At 43.8% G+C, this 16,660-nt stretch overlaps 1 protein-coding gene across 4 annotated transcripts in view; it reads right to left on the reverse strand.

Moving 5' to 3' along the window:
- Window positions 1-16,660, reverse strand: part of DPYSL2 (dihydropyrimidinase like 2) — an 87,320-nt gene that overhangs the window by 7,139 nt on the left and 63,521 nt on the right. For all 4 annotated transcript variants that reach the window (XM_054997526.1, XM_054997525.1, XM_054997528.1 and 1 more), the window contains exons 8-12: window positions 13,443-13,563; window positions 8,840-8,996; window positions 7,505-7,646; window positions 5,475-5,645; window positions 1,121-1,300 (exon numbers count right to left, since the gene is read on the reverse strand). In XM_054997526.1, coding sequence (XP_054853501.1) covers window positions 1,121-1,300; window positions 5,475-5,645; window positions 7,505-7,646; window positions 8,840-8,996; window positions 13,443-13,563 — 771 coding nt within the window. The remainder of the gene's footprint in view (window positions 1-1,120; window positions 1,301-5,474; window positions 5,646-7,504; window positions 7,647-8,839; window positions 8,997-13,442; window positions 13,564-16,660) is intronic.

Genomic DNA, 16,660 nt, shown 5'->3' on the forward strand with positions numbered 1-16,660 from the left:
ACTTTCTGAGATCTCCCCAAAATAGCAACAAGCATCAAACTGATACAGTTCAGATGGATTCAGTCTAAAAGCTAACTGGCATTTCTGGATGCACTTATTTCCCAAACTAGCAGACACTAGTCCCGGCTGAACGGGAACCCCTCCCAAACGAAATATCACCGACCAAATTTTCTGACAATGCTGCCAAAAGGGCTACATTTAGCTGCTAAATCCCAACCAACCTATATTAGCCAGCAGAGGGCAGTGCTTAAAATATATCGATCTGGCTCTACTTCCAAGAGCTCTTGCAGAATGCTAGCCAACAAGTACAATTACACCATTGTGCTTTGTTGACACACCATTGATTCCACTGTAGCGCTGCTGATTTACAACTGGCCTTGGCTCTAAGAGAAGAAAACCAAGCCATGCTTCATCCTGAATTCTATCTGCATTTGTTTTTTGTTTCTGACTTTGGCTGGTTGGCTGCCCAAAGACAGTCCCTAGCCTTTTGTTTTACCAAAATCCTAATGTCAGTGACAGGGGATCCCGCCTTTCAGATCAGGCTGTAATTTTATTGTACATTCGGGGGGTTGGGGAGGTAAAGGGAGTGACCTTTTAAAGGGTTTATTAGTGCATTTTCTCAATAATGCATTCAGTCCTTCCAGAATTAGAGCAAGTTCTATATGTTCATTGCCCAAATATGATGTGCATATGGTGAAAGAGTGTGAATGTGGACACACAGTCCCTCGCCAGTACATTGGTGGCACTGCACGCAATGTAGGTGGTATATATGTACACTGTGTTAGTATAATACAGAAAGGGGTTTGTATTACCATGTACTGCTCATGTTGTACAATCATGTGTGTAAGATCATCTTCACTCCTATTCCAAATGAATGACCAGTACCCCCATTCTCAAATGGAAATGGTGGTATCTCCCAGCCCAGTCAATCTTCTTGTCTTTGCAACCTGCTTCCTATTTAACATCTGAACCCCCGCAGAGCAATACACTGAGAGAAGTAATACGTTTTGGCCAAGACGCAGAACCATCTTGCCCAATGTCTCTCCACATTCAAAAACTGAGATCGAGCCCTTTTGCTATTTGGGGGGGCCTGAAAACACACGTTCGCATGTGTACTCACCCTGCTCCTTGCCTTGATTCGCTTGTAAACAAAATCAGGGAATGGTTTCCTGGGGATGTATCGCCCAGAACCTTCAGTGGCATGGAGGTTACCATCCTCCAACACAATCTTGCCTTGGCTGATGACAACCAATGGAGACCCACGACATTCCATCCCCTCAAAGATATTGTATTCCACAGACTAGAAGGGGTGAAAAAGAGGAATTAAGACTCCGCACATAGAAAGCCAAGCATCTTCACTTTAGAAAGGTCTTTAGTTGCTTCCCATAATCTGTGGCACAAGGATAAGAGATCTCTCCCACTTCCCCCTCCCTAAAAGAGCTCTTTCTGATCCAGGAAAGCTGATCCCCAGGATACTGAGCCAACATGGACGAATAACTGCTAGAAGTGAAACAGCTTCTCCTTCATCTTCTCTGAACACCATCTCCATGGACCCAAATGGCAGGAAGGTGATTTCTTCTCTTCCCCGCTCCCTGATACAGCCTCCTGACCCTATGGATATTAATTCATGCAGATCTTGTGAACCCTGGGAATCAACTTTTCTGGTTTTTCAGGATTGTTGGGGAGAGGGGACAGTGGGAAAGATCCATGCACATCAGCACGTTCTGCAGATGGATTATATGATCCAACTTCTTTGGTTGTTGGACAGGGAATGACCTCTAAGTGGGATTCTCAAAAGCCACTGCCAGTCAAAGCAGTACTGGGACCATGCAGACCATGAGTCCAGCTCAACCTAAGACTCATTCTTGCAGTTCCACGGCAGCCGTTCCCCCCACCCCCCACCCCCCGGTCTCAACTGTCTTCTGCCAAAGCTAGGAAGTCTCTGTGCCTCTGTTTGGTTCCCCATACACAGTTCCAAAACCTCCCCTTCCAGGACTCATTACGCTCTCAGGGACTTCAGAAGGTTCACGTCCCTCCTTCTCTTTCAACTCTCTCAACTGCTCTCAAGATTCCCCTGCAGGTTCCATCCTCATCAGACTGTTCTACTCAAGAGGGGTCCTTTCAATTAATGTAGATTTCTATTTTTCTGCATATGCAGGGAAAACTTCTATCTTGCTTGGGTCTGCTGTTTTTATGACCGGGGGGGGGCACTTTACAATTATATATTGTGATTTTTTTATCACATTCCCCATAGCTTTTAACCAATACCTTTTATCCTTCAATCCTGTATCTGTTTTATTTACTCCAAAGGAGTTTTTCAACAGTATCTCAATTGCCGTTTGGTGATAAACTACACATTTAAGAGACTTCTACCGGGGGCCTTCTGCCTTGCTTCTCGAAGATACTTGTTGACCTTTGCCTCCAGAACACCCTTGCTTGTTTTTAGCCCCGAATCAGTGCTGTCCTCAGCAGAGTTACACCCTTTGAACTTCACTGCAGTGGGTGTAGAAGGGTGGTAACTCTGCTTAGGACTGCACTGAATAAGAGCGTTCATGGGGGAGGGGGGGAGCTCAAGGAAGTTTTTTTTCTTGTTCCAGAAGAATTCACATGGCTTTCTTCCAGCATTTGTAAGAGATGTAAACAGGCCCACGCAATGGCTGTTCTCGCTCTCTTTCAGGACTACAAGATTAGAGAAATTCATGCTGTTAATGTTGCCTAAATGCCAGTTTAAAGATCCCCTTCCGGAGCGTCCCCCCACCCTTAGGTTTGTCAATGACTACTCTGTTTCCTATAGTGGTTAACTGCAGCCCCTTGGACTATTTTTTTTATTTAGCAATTCCTAAATTGCTTGTCAGATTAACATATGCAGTTGCCAGGCCTGCATTCTATTATCAGGCAGCATATTCCTTATCTCTTGACTACCGATCTGGCAACAGTGATCCAAGCAACAGTAATCTCTAGATTGGACTACTGTCACCCACTCTATGCAGGGCTACCCTTGAGGTTGATCCAGAAGTTACAGCTGATCCAAAACGCAGCCGCACTCATCCTCACCGGGACTTCTGCCAGGACACATATTAGACCTGTTTTATGCCAGCTGCACTGGCTTCCAGTTGAGTTCTGGGTCAAGTTTAAGGTATTGACTATGACGTTCAAAGCCCTAAATGGACTGGGACATACATACTTGCGGGACCTCCTCTCGCCATATATTGCCCGGAGAGCTCTTCACTCAGCCGATCAACATCTTTTGGTGGTCTCTAGCCCCAAGGATGTTTGCCTATCCTCAACTAGAGCCAGGGCCTTTTTCTACCGGCCTGGTGGAACTCTCTCTCCATCGAGACCAGGGACCTGCAGGAAATTACTATAGTTCTGCCAGCCAGGCTTGCAAGATAAAGATGTTCTGCCAGGCCCATGGTAGTTGCTGAAGTCTGGGAGGGCTATCCGGTCGGTCTCTCTGCTATGGCCTTGGCCCGCTGTCTATCTGATACATCTATAACCTGCCTGCCCTACCCTTCCCAGTTGTTCAAGAGGTGTATTATTTTACTACCTTCTGCTTTTGGATGGTTTATGGTTTTAAACTGTATTTTGTACTTAGTACTGTATTATTAATTTTATATTGTATTTATTGAGATTGTATTTTAACAATGTTGTTACCGGCGCTGAACCCACTTGCAGATTAGAAATTCAATAAATTAAATTAAATTAAGCTACCGTACACTGACCAGACTACTGGTCCCTTGAGCTCAGTATTGCTCCTCTAACTGGCAGTGGCTCTCCAGAATCTTGGTCAGAGAATGGTCTGGGTAAACTTTCTACTTAACAGCCTTGAACTGAAGTTGTCGAGAACTGAAACTTGATGTGATCTGCCACTGAGCCACACCACCTCTTCCTCTCAGTCATAGGGCTCCTGAGCTCACGGTGCAAAAAAAAAATGCTTTTTAAAAAACATTTTGAAATGTTATGTCATAAGATTGGGCAAACAGCTGTGAAAGTACCTGCTCCATATAATTATAACTGCACTTGTACACCACTCCTTTAGACAGTTTAGTGCCCCATTCAGAGCAGTGAACAAAGACAGTCTCGTTGTCATCCCTACAATACAGCTCAAGAACTGGGGCTGGGAGGAGTTGCTTACCCAAGGCCACCAGCTGAGCTCATTGAAAGTAGTGGGATTTGAACCAGCGGAGTGCTGATTTGCAACCCAACCACTTAATCACTGTGCTGCGGCAGCTCTCCCACTACTGTCATGAGCTCAATAGGTGGCCTTGGATAAGCCACTCCTTTCAGTCCCAGTTACATTGTGGGCCTAATAATTAAACTGACTTTGTCAAGATTAGAGGTCACTGAACTAAGAGAAGGGGCAAGCCAAGAGTCCAAACCAACATAAAATGTACGCAAACAAAAACATTTCAGCCAGGCACCTAAAACCATTTAAGCCAGGCACCAGGTGGATATGTATGGGGAGGGAATTCCAGAGCTTAGGTGTCAACAGCAAGATGGCCCACTCCCTGACAGCCTGAGGAAATGCAAGAGCAACGCCCTGCATGCCAGATCTTATTTGCCAAGCAGGCTCACACAGTAACCAGCAGTCCTAAATCTAAGCAGCTGTTTAGAAGATACTTCTGGCATCCTGTGGCTCCCTAACCTGATAATTCCCAAACTGCATGCTGGGTCACATTAAACAACTAGATGCTCCTCTGAGCCAAAAGCACCTGTCCACAAAGCAAGCTGCCCGGAGTCTCCTACCATGCTCAACTCTTCTGGCCTGCAAACCTCTATCCCATCTCTTCATCGGATCTGAATAGCTCATTCAGTCACAGAAGCAAGAGCAGAATGACCTCTCTCCAAGAAAGCATACCCGGAACAGTGACTCATGCAGAGGTACGGGGGGGGGGGGGTGGATATTCCTCACACACTCTAAAAATAAGCCTTTTCAGGCACGGCAATGAGATCTGGCTCCGATTTTAATTCAGTGAAAAAATGGACGGTAAGCTCCAGAAATCTGATACGCTATGAGGTAAACACTGGACTTGTGAAAAGCAAGTCTATGCTCTCTGATTAATCAGATGGAGAGGGGAAGAGGATCAGTGGCAGAGAAAAGTTCTCCAATGTAAAGCATTAGGAAACATGTTGCTTTGCCTAAAACCTGGAGAGTTGGTTGTCAGTCACAGAATGACAATATTGGCTAGATTGACCCAACAATCTGCCACAGCCTGCACCCACATTATTACTGGATGTTGCACTGGAACAGTCATTCGTAACTAGATTGGCTTGTTCACACAGGATAATCCCACGGTGAACAGCTGTTACAGTGCAACAGCAATATCTAATGATGTGCGGATACAGCCTCGGTATAAAAGCAGCTACGTATGCTGTATAGCTTCTTTCCAGACTACTAAATCCAGAATATTGTGCAAAATTTTCCCCCGTCTTAAAACCTCCCTTTGTATCTGGAACATAGAAAAAGCACTTACTATGTTATGAGTCTTGGCAGAGATCGTCTTGACGCTATCTGGGTCCCAGATAACCAGGTCAGCATCAGAGCCCACAGCAATGCGTCCCTTTCGTGGATACAGGTTGAAAATCTTTGCTGCGGTGGTGCTGGTCACGGCTACAAACTGGTTCTCATCCATCTTGCCAGTAACCTAACAAGAAAGGGTTGTGTTCCAATCAGAACAGAAGAGAAACAGCAAGTCAACATCTAAAGGTCTTTCTACAAGGCAGACGTAGATGGGTTTGATCAGGCAGTTTCCTAACAGAAGATCCTAGAGCAGGTGACCCCATTCAGTTCCATGATGGTTACATTCTTCTCTGCCTGCCTTCTTCTTCAATTTGGAAAATGTCTCAAATTAATTAGTGCTTGCACAGTTTGATGTGATTGTTGCCTTTTTCCCCTTTACAGATTGCCAATGTGCAGGGGAATCAGTGTTGCGCTTTATTTTTAGTGCCAGTCTAGACCTTAATTCAGATTCTCACTTGGCTATGAAGCTCAGTGGATGACTTTGGATCAGTTAACTCTCACCGCTTCCTACCTCACACGGTCACTGTAAGAGCAAAATAGAAAGAGGGGAATTGTGGATGCCACTCTGAACTTCTCAGAGGAAGGTCAGGAGAGAAATGTAATAATATATAATTGTAGATATTTCACATGAAAGAATCTTGATATGGACAAGCAGTTGCATCACAACTCCGTAGTGCTTGGTGTTTTGTGTGCTCGCACTCATTGAGAATGTATGAGGAGCAAAAAGGATGTGAATTGAAAGCCACGGCGAATTCTAGAAGAACAAGTGATCTGAACAGAGTCCAGAAATCAAAGCCACAGCAATGGCATGACCAGTGCAACAGCGGTAATGCAAGAACCCCCAAACTGGGGGGGGGGTCAGATGGGGAGGATTTCACTGCTATACAGCCCCATTTCTTTAAAAAAGAAAGATTTTGATGGACAAACCTTAATGAAAAGCGGTTTGGGTTTAAGTTATATAGGATCCACACCAAAGAAAACTGCTTCAAACCCTTAGTTCCCACCCCCAGAAAAAAAATCTGTTTTAATAAATTACTGAATGACTCAACCAAAGCAAGCCAAGATTCTTGCAGAAAATCACATTTATTGCACATTGTTGCCTTGGCAGCAGAAATTCTGCCTTTGGAGATGGCCATGCACGACTGCAAGAACACTGGCTATGTCAGACCACACTTAGCTGGGTCAATTTCTAGGCATACTTAAGGCTCATTAACTTTGATAGCAATATAAGCACATACTAATGGGGCCTAAGCATGCCTGGATCTTTCCTTAAGTCTTTGTCACAATCTGGGACAGTCAGTGACCAGATCCAATAGCAAAATCTAATTTTCAGTTAATAACAGAGGCATTCCGTGCACCAGGTAGCAGCAAATCTTGGCTTGCAACCACGCCCCCTGGTTTTGAGAGTTGGTGAACAGTTCAAAGCAGAAAGTATGGGTTCAGCAACATACTAAAGCATACAAAATCACAAGACAGGTGGATGCGTGGTCAGCTCAAGCCAATTCAACAGGGGCCAGTTAAGGATGGAAATTACCAATCCCTCATTGCCTGGATAGCCAGACCCTGCTGAGTGATCCAAATTGAATTTATTCTCTGGATACTGTGGATTTATGGCACTGTCCAACCGTCCACATTCAGCAGGAGCCAAAACAGACTTAGATCCAGAGGAGTTAGCCATGTTAGTCTGTTTTAGCAAAATTGAAAAGAGTCCAGTAGCACCTTTAAGACTAACCAACTTTACTGTAGCATAAGCTTTCGAGAACCACAGTTCTCTTCGTCAGATGTGTGACGAAGAGACGTCACGCATCTGACAGACAACTGTGATTCTCGAAAGCTTATGCTACAGTAAAGTTGGTTAGTCTTAAAGGTACTACTGGACTCTTTTCGATTTTGCTAAAACAGACTTAGGATATCAAGTCACATCACCTAGGGGGGTTGCCCAAAAGAACCAAGGTCTCCTCCCACCACATCACAGCAACACACCACAGCTTTATCCCAGATGATAGACATCCTCTCCTCAGTTCCATTGGTTCCTTCAGGGATCAGTGTAAAGTTGTCCTTTCCAACAGCTTTCTGGGCAGTGTTGAAGGTACAGTGGGCACTACCAGTGACCTGGAGATCTCCACTAAAATGAAAGACAAAAGGTATGCACTTAACAGAGGTTCCACCCACAGCAAATGCCTTCTACAGACCACCACCTCCTTTTAGCTGTTTGCATGGAATATTCAAGAAACCTACCCATCTGTATCTTGCAAATGGGTAAACAAACCTTTGGGAAGAGAGAAAATTTGGTCAGCAGTCTAACTAATTAAACTAATATCTGAAGGACTGTCTGCTACCCATCCATGGAGGACACTCAATTACCGCTCTTATTTTCAGCTGGGTAGCCATATTGGTAGAACAGCAAGATTCGAATCCAGTAGCACCTTAAAAGATCAACAAGATTTCCAAGGTATAAGATTTTGAGAGTGAAGGGAAATTGACTCTATAAAGCTTACATTCTGGAAATCTTGATGCTCGTATTTTGAATAGCTCCAATCTCTTCTCGGCTTTGAACTCGGGCTTGTTTCTATCTGCAGCTCTGTTTTTTTTTTTTTAATGTGGTGAAACTGTGAAATCCGGATGATTTCATCATGCTATTTACACGGTATGCTGTGTTTAATTCTACTTCAGTGTTTCCCAACCTTTTTCCCCCATGGAAGAATTAACTTTTCAAATCCTGAGGAACCCCCACCGATGAAAAAATGTACAGGCCAGAAAAGGTCGATGGGAGGGAGCACAATTCCATCGTTACTAAATTACTGTCAAGAAAATTTTTAAGGAGCTGCCACATGCACGTGTGTGAGAGCTTATATTATAAGAAAAAAACGAAGCATTTTTCTGTGGTTTTTTGTATTTAATCTTTTTTTAAAAAAAATCAAAATATCAAATCAAAATGAAGTTTACCTAAACATCAAAATAAGTCAACATAAGGTTTACTTTCTGCATGATTCTGCAGAACCCAGTTCGGGAAACTCTGTTCTGCTTTATTTAAGGATTTCCCTCTTTGCTTTCCTCATGGCAGCTCACGTCATAATAAAAGAAACAATCTAACAAAAATTCAACCATTTGGAATGAAACAGGTCAGAAAGCATTCCTACATACTCAGAGGACTTCCCAGATAGGCAGACAAATATTGTTTGTAAATTAACTAGAAGAGGAAAAAACTCTCAGAACATACCCTAAGGAGGACCAAGTATGCTTTTAAGAGTTGCAGAATGTTGAGAGCAGTCAGTAACTAAAGAGGAAAAGGAATGGAAGTGAAATTAGCCTACTCACCAAGACAGCAGAGAATTGAGGAAGTCTGGGGTGGTCGGGTCAGGGCTCAGGGGTGGAGAGGTGACGAAAGCTGCTGCTTTGGCCCAGTTTTTACTCCAATAGTGTGATCCATCCGTGCCCAAGCTCGCTGTGATGGGCTCGCCATACACCACAGTGCCTATGATTCAAGAGGATAGCAACAGGTTTGATATTGACCTTAGTGGAATTTATGACACACGCTCCTTACAGCATTAAAAGGTTCTTTATATTCATTTTATTTATACCCCACTTTTCTCCCCAATGGGGGCCCAAAGTGGTTTAAATTGTTCTCCTCTCCTCTTCTTTATCCTGATAAAAACCCTGTGAGGTAGGTTAGGCTGAGACTACATGACTGGCCCAAGGTCACCCAGCAAGCCACCATGGCAGAGCCGGGATTCGAACTTGGATCTCCCAGCTCCTAGTCTGACACTGACCACTATACCACACTGGTTGGTCAGTTTAAGGCCATGTCAGTTTGCTGCTTATCCAACTGGGCACCACACTTCACAAACAAGTATGGTGGCTGCATATCTCTCACTCAGAGAACAATCTTTTATCTAATATGTTCCTCAGACTCAAGACAGTATACCTGCTCAGACCAATGACAAAACTAGATCCAGCAGGCAGCTCACTCCCAAGTGAACCGCTCTGAAGTCCTCTGCTACCACTATCCACAAAAGGTAATTTTCTGCTAGTCTCTGTGTGAGTTCCAAGAGAAAATTGCAGCTACCTAGTAACTCCCTGCTGCCTCCTAAACTCTTTGGAATTAGCAGCAAAAGGAAGTCAGGAGAATTGCAGCTGACATGACAGAAAATTTAAAAAGGGAGGAAGAAAGGGATTTTAAAAATACTAGTAAAAGGTTTAAAAGAATGCATGTGGTATAGCTGACTGGAGACCAAGTGAAACCTCGACTCAAAGGTAATTTTGTAAACTGTTTGATGGCTACACTGTCTTTACTCAGCAAGGGAAATGTATTTCAAAACAGAAGATTGTTGAATGAGACACACCAAAATTTCAGTTCCCATGTATTTATGTACCAAAACATCCACAGTTACAAGCAGGGCATTTATGGCAATCACCCTGAAGCTATGGAACGATGGAAAAATTGTTTTTCTTTGCTTGCATGCCCGAAGAGGTGCAAAATTTTCCTTTGTTCAACTGGGCCTTTGTGAATTCTCCCTAGAGTAATTTTTCTAACTAGTAATGTAATAAATAAACCAGAAAAATGTGTTTAGATTAGGCTGGATTCAGCTGTCTAAGCAAAAGGTGTTTTGCTTAGACAACAAAAGGGCTATATTACAGACAGTCCTATAATGCTGCAAGAGGAAAAAAATGAAACTAAATCCAAAGATATTCTTCCACTTGTAAGAGAGAGCGAGGATTTGTCCCTACAGAGGCTCTAGAACTGCTATAGAGCCCACCAATTCTAACACTGCACAAAGTGCACAAGTTCTCATGCTGGACTTTACGTTCGCTTCTGCTCATCTTTGGATCTGACTCTATATTACACGTTAGTTTTTTTTATTCTCTTTTTATTGATTTTATAGGATTGTCGTTTTATTCCTACTCCCCTCCAATTCTGTTGTTGTAAACTGCTTTGAATGCACGCTGTGAAAAGTGGAAATAGAGATATTTTAAACAGATAGACCACTCATTTGCAAAGCAACGTTTTCCCTGAGAAAGCTGGCATTCAAAAGCATGTTGGATATTAAGGATCCTGTTTTGTCTACGCAACTGGTCCAAATGCTTTTTCCGCATTGTACATTTTTCACAGCTGCTGACCCTTCCGCTGCTTCCAGTTCAGCCCAGCATGGCGTTCTGGTTAGAACACTGTACTAGGACTAGAAGGACGGGTTCAAATCCTACATGCAGCCATGAAGTTCACTGGCTGCCCTTGGTTCAGTCAATCTCTCTCTCTCAGGCTAGCCTATCTCGTGGAATTTAGTGAGGCAAATCACGGAGAGGCGAATCACATACTCTGCCTCATGTTCCTTGAAGGAAGGGCAGGATAAACATGTAATACTGGTACAAAGAACTTACTGTGATTAAAAGGACATAATTTTGGGGTAAACATGAACAAGGATTGACCACAGAACCATTTTACAATATTTAGGCTTGGATTCGGAGTACATGTAGTGAGAAAGAATACCTCTGAGCATGCACAGAGCTCTTCAATTAATGGACCCCATTAATTAAATAAGTCTGTTAAATTCTCAGAATTTAACAGACTTATTTTAAGAACGTAAGAGCCTTGCTGGCTCACATGAAAAGATCCAAGTCCAGAAGCCAGTTTTTCAAAGTGAACATCAAGGCCTACAAGAAGGGTGGAGAGCAAATACTCACTTTGATATCACCTTCCAGGAACCGATAAACTGCCTCTGAACATGGAGGCTCCATTTAGCCACCATGGATAATTCCCTTCTTGAATGTGTCTAATACCTTTTCAAAGTTGTGGCTGTGAATTTCACCAAGCACTCATGAAGCTACAGCCCCTCAGCTTCACCAAGTGCCCCTGGGTTCATAGAAAACTTGTTCTCTAGTAGATCACAATTTAGAAATCAAATGTAGAAATCAGACACTGCTGAAATGGAAATAAACATTCCCAGCTTGACAATGAAGTCACCCCCACCTACCCCAAGATGGAAAAGTGACCTCATTAATTTTGATTTATTTAGACTACATCACACTCAGTCCAATTTAACCATCCGCAGGGAAGGAAGAAACAAAACCCTTTGGCTTAAAACACCCACACTTGGGGATGTTTTAAATAGAAACTAATCAGGCTTTAGTACTAAAAGAGAGGAAATGGGAGCTCTTGCTGTATGAACAGGAATCTCCCGAAGGCTGAAGCTCAGCGGAAGCATTTATTTGGGAGAAAGGAATGCTCTGCTGCAGAATAACGTGGCTAATTTGGGCTCCCTCTGCCCTACAAACAACTAGCAGAGATAAACACCAGGCTGATTCACACATTAGGGTTCAAATCCCCACTAAGTTTGCTTGGGGACATTGGGCCAATCACACACGCTCATCCTAACCTACATCAAGGAGTTGTTGTGAAGATAAACATGGAGGAGAGGAGAACAATGAACAAAGTAAGTCACTTTGGTCCCCACTCGGGAGAGGAGTGGGGTATAAATGAAGTAAACAAAACTGAATAAAGTAAGTAAAGTGCAGGGCTCAAAATATGAAGCATGCATGCAGTAGAATACGTTTGCAACACAGGTACATCAGAGAGGGCATTTCTCCCAAGACGGGCTGAAGCTCCCAGATGGACACCCATTGGGTGGTATGCCTGGGTGAATGTCACAGGACATGCAACCTGGTCTTGATGTCAATTCTTGGGCATGAGTATCAAGCCTACCACAGCCTGGTGTGGAACTGAAGGAACTGTGAATGAAGGGCATTCCCTGTTAGAGCAAGAAAGAACTGAACCAGCAGGTTAACTTCTTAACCTACTCTAATGGTAATTCTGTGATTACACAGAAAGTCTTACTGTAATGGTAATTCTGTGGTTAGACTGCAGCTCCCAACAGCCCCTGATTTGGATTCTAACTCTGACCTAAGAAACAGTTGCCTTTTGATATAGGTTGGAATCAGAATCAGGGGCTGTTGCGAGATACAATCCCTCGTCTCAGAATTAGCATTACGTTACCTGCGCTTCTTGGCTCCATTCATGTTCACATGATGGGCGTAACCGCCCCCTGCCTCTCCCAAGCTTCTCATTTCCTTCCTGCAGTCTCCTTTCGTCAATGGGTACCTCTGTACCTTGCTCCCATGTCTGCGCATAGTCAATGTCACAGCTTGCCTGCTCCAGTTCCCAGACCTACACTCCAGCTGCTTCTCCCAGTTGCCCTGCTGGTGGATAGTTTCTTCTGCCATAGATCGTGGCTTATGAGAACTGCCTCATTCCATGAAAGGAAACACGTCACTCAGTCAGCCTTGGCTATTACTCTGCCCTTCTTTCAGAAGCACAGGTTGGGGGATGTGAGGTGGGATACATGATTTTCTCTTTTATATCTCGTACTGACAAAGCCCCAATTCACCCAGTGAGCTAAATGGAGATTTGAATCTGATCTCCACAATCCCACATGCTAGTTGCTATACCGCACCGGCTAAACCAACAGCTCTGCTCTGTTTAGTGGACTCAAGACTTCCACTATTTGGTCAATGATCGATCCGCGTCTTTGATCCTGTTACTGACTGAGGGAGTCTTCTGCAGTTGCATCTGGAAAAATGAGTTCAGTTTTGGGCAAGTGAAAAGCTGAAGAGATTTCAGAGAACAGGGCTGGGGATGATTTAGGGGGAAAAGATGAATGAGTGGCTTAGTAACTCTTCAGTATTTGCAAACAGGCGTTACCAAGGCGACCACACCGGGCGGTGGAACAAAAGAGGAAACCTGGCTTGGCAAAGGAATGGCCTGACAAGCTGCTTGGACTGCAGAATAGTCCCTCATGTAAAACTTAGGAAAAGTTATAAAATCCAGATTGGACACCAAACGTACCCAAAGAGAGTTGCAAAGCACCACTGGCAAAGGAAGAGACGGGAAGAATTAACAAGGTTTTTCCATCTATTAATAGAAACGTACCCTTTTTCCTGGCCTGGGCAATCACTTCAGCCGCACTCTTGCTCATCACCTTACTGACATACAAGGGGCAGTTGGTCTGGTTAGCAATGGTGATTGCTCGGTTCACAGCTTCAGCCTCAACCTGGAAAGGGGTGGAGTGGAGCGAGGGAATAAAAAGAGAGATCTGTCTTCATAACAAGTACTAATGGAAGAATTTCCCACAATTCCCCAATGACTTCTTTGGCACTTCCCTTTTGAAAACAGAGCCATAAACAAGTTGATAGAAAAAAATGAACAGAAGGGAAATGTTGAACAAACCCTGGCAACATTCACACATCAATCAAACCAGGTCTGAAAATGAAGTCCAGGTGCTTGTCCACTCCCCGGCTTGTACAGTATTCCCAGGCTAAGACCGATTTCCTGGTGCAGAATGAACCACAATAAGGCACTTAACAAACCAGTATCTTTCTTGCCTACAAACTAGGATTCAATGATAGCTTCAATTCCCGGTGCAGTGGCAAAAAAGAAATGACAGTTGGTAAAGAGTGCCAAATTCAGACATTTTGACAAATTGTGGTTTTCTCTAAGACAGCTAGTCTTTAATTTCTGTGTGTTGTGCAAAGGGAGGAGGGAAGAGGGAGAGAAGCACAGAAGAGGGAGGATTTTCAGGCTTGTTCTCAGCATTAAAAAACCATGGTTTGTCTGCGTAATCTGTTTCCGGCCTCTGTCTCTTTAGAAGATCAGGATGTAAATAATGTTAAAATCACAAGGAAGGCACAGCCAAACAAACAAATCGTATGCATAAACAAAAAAATGTTACGATTGCTCCCCAAAGCCATTCGAGCCTGTAGTTCACTGAAGGCTGAAAATAATTTTAATACACTTTAAAACAGCCCTCTTCCACTCAAAGAAATCTGCAGTGAGGAAGGAAAAAAATACGGGGGCACGGACCTCCATTAGGAAAAAAATGCAGGCACCATGAAAGTGTCTGCATTTTTTCCCACTGTGTAGCAAACAGCAGATTTCAAGGGGGGGGGGGATTTAGATCAGGAAAATAGCACTGGGGGCAAGCCTTAAACCTCTCCCCAGCCCCAGTATTGCTGTTCCAATCAAAATGGAAGCTGCACCATCCACACTCCAGTAGCTGCTTTAGAGCAAACAAAAACATCAGGATAACTGGAAAAAAACCCAGTTCACTTCTCTTTTGGCCTTCAAGATGCTAAAAGATTCTGTCTTGGGTTCCACAGCATATAGCATGCTCTTAAGGATATTTATTCAGAACTTAGCCTGAGTTCAATAGGACTTGCTACCAAGTATGCATGTGCTGGATTTTACCCTTACAGTGCAATCCTAAACAGGGTTACACCTTTCTAAGCCCATTTGGTTGGATGCAGACTAAATTTTCCACTGGTAGAATGCTGCTCCAGAAGACCAAAGAATCATGAGAAATGACATGAGCAGGATCTGCAGAAATTGCCAATTTAGCCTGGATACAACTCATTGACTTCAACTGACAAAAGTATATAAACCAGGGGCTAATGACTCCTCCACTATCTTGGTACTGCAAGGAACTCTGGGTCTGCTCTGAGGAACCTTCTACAACTTAGGTAAAGTGTGCTTAGCTGAATCAGCTCAGCAACATCACTTAACATTATTGTTTTATTTGATAGACTGTGTGCTGTATGGTAGTGTGCGACTCCCTGGATTTTGTATTTTGTCCTCCTTCCTACCTCTTTTGAATCCACCCAACATTTCCCCTTTTTTTCCTATAATAAACTTTCTTTCTATAAAGGCTTCCTTGGTACAATCCATTTCTCTGGGATATTCCTCTGACTCTCTTCCCTACAGGCCAAACCGTTTGGGTGCTACACAGTTTGCTATAAGATAGTTTTTCAGGGTTTCCACCCTGTTACTTGGTTATTTTTCTAGGGCTGAGCTGGAAGAACTGCTTCCCAGTGGATCAGTCTAGCTGTTCCGGAGGTACCTGAGTGGTGGTAGGCATCTTAACACTTAACAAAACACTGTTTCCCAGGGTTCAGGAAGACTTTTTAGGTGGGAGGGCAGACAAGCAATTTGGTAGTCATATGATTTTGGAAATATGCCTGGAAGCAGGCAAGCAAAGCTGGGAGATGGGGATAAAAGCAGAAGCCAGCAGGAGGGGGATATTTTTGCAGGTGGGAGGGGGCATTTCAGCACCCCATACAGCATCTTCCTCTTCACTAGGAAGAGCAGAAACAGAATTATAAAGAAGTCCTTAATTTGTATAATTTAGGTTTTTCTAAGGCACAGTTTCACTTGTGAAAAGGCTACATAAATACACAGAAGATTCCCATCTCTTTAAAAAGTTGTACAGGGTGAAGAGACTGTAACAAAGTTGCTGCAGCTATTATCAGCCCTCGCATGAGGTACCATTACCAAAGCCACATAAAACATCACAGCAGCCTTTCCCATGTGGGTGGGGAGACACGGCTATGAAATGTCGGCTATGAAATGTCGCCTTTCAAGTCTCTTCACTGCAGTCACAGCCTGGATGGACTTAGTCACCACACACAGACACTGCCAGGAAATGTTAACTCATTCCATACCAGAACTCCTAGTTTTCAGTCTCAGATATGACCCTCTTTCCCATCTCCCTCTCCATCCTTCCCCACCCCCTCCTTTCTATCAAATTCAGATGGCCGTGGGAGGAGAGGTGCAGAGCCTATCTTCTACTTGGCATAGCAGATAAGATTTAGTAGGTCCACCTGCCCTTGCCTTGTCCTATAGCAATGCACTTTCCATCCACCTTCATCTACTGTGATGCAGAGATGGAGTGTCACTTCTCCCCGGACAAGCGCAAGCATGTCAGGAGCTGCTGTATTAATTCCTTTGGAGAATAAACTTGCTGATTCTTTCAGTCCCTATAAGCCTTCTCCTTCCCTTCCAATCTGCTGCTCCTCCAAATCTGGACCTCCCTCACCCAAGTTGCTCCCTTCCTGAGCTCCTGCTTCATCCAGCTTCTTGCCCTCAGCTTGACTTCTTCCCTTCTAGCACCAACCCTTTAGCTCATTTGCACCTTCAGAGGCTTCTCCTTCTCCCAATATAGGTTGGATATTAGGAAACAGATTATCTGCAAACATCTGGGAAGTGGGACACGTGGCACACAAAGCTGAAGACTTTCATGGTCATGAGGATGTTCTGGGAATCCAGATGTTCAAAGTGTTTGGTCTATGTGGCCCGAGAGCTCACTTCCTATGTAG

Source organism: Eublepharis macularius, chromosome 14, assembly GCF_028583425.1.
Source record: "Eublepharis macularius isolate TG4126 chromosome 14, MPM_Emac_v1.0, whole genome shotgun sequence".
Lineage (NCBI taxonomy): Eukaryota > Metazoa > Chordata > Lepidosauria > Squamata > Eublepharidae > Eublepharis > Eublepharis macularius.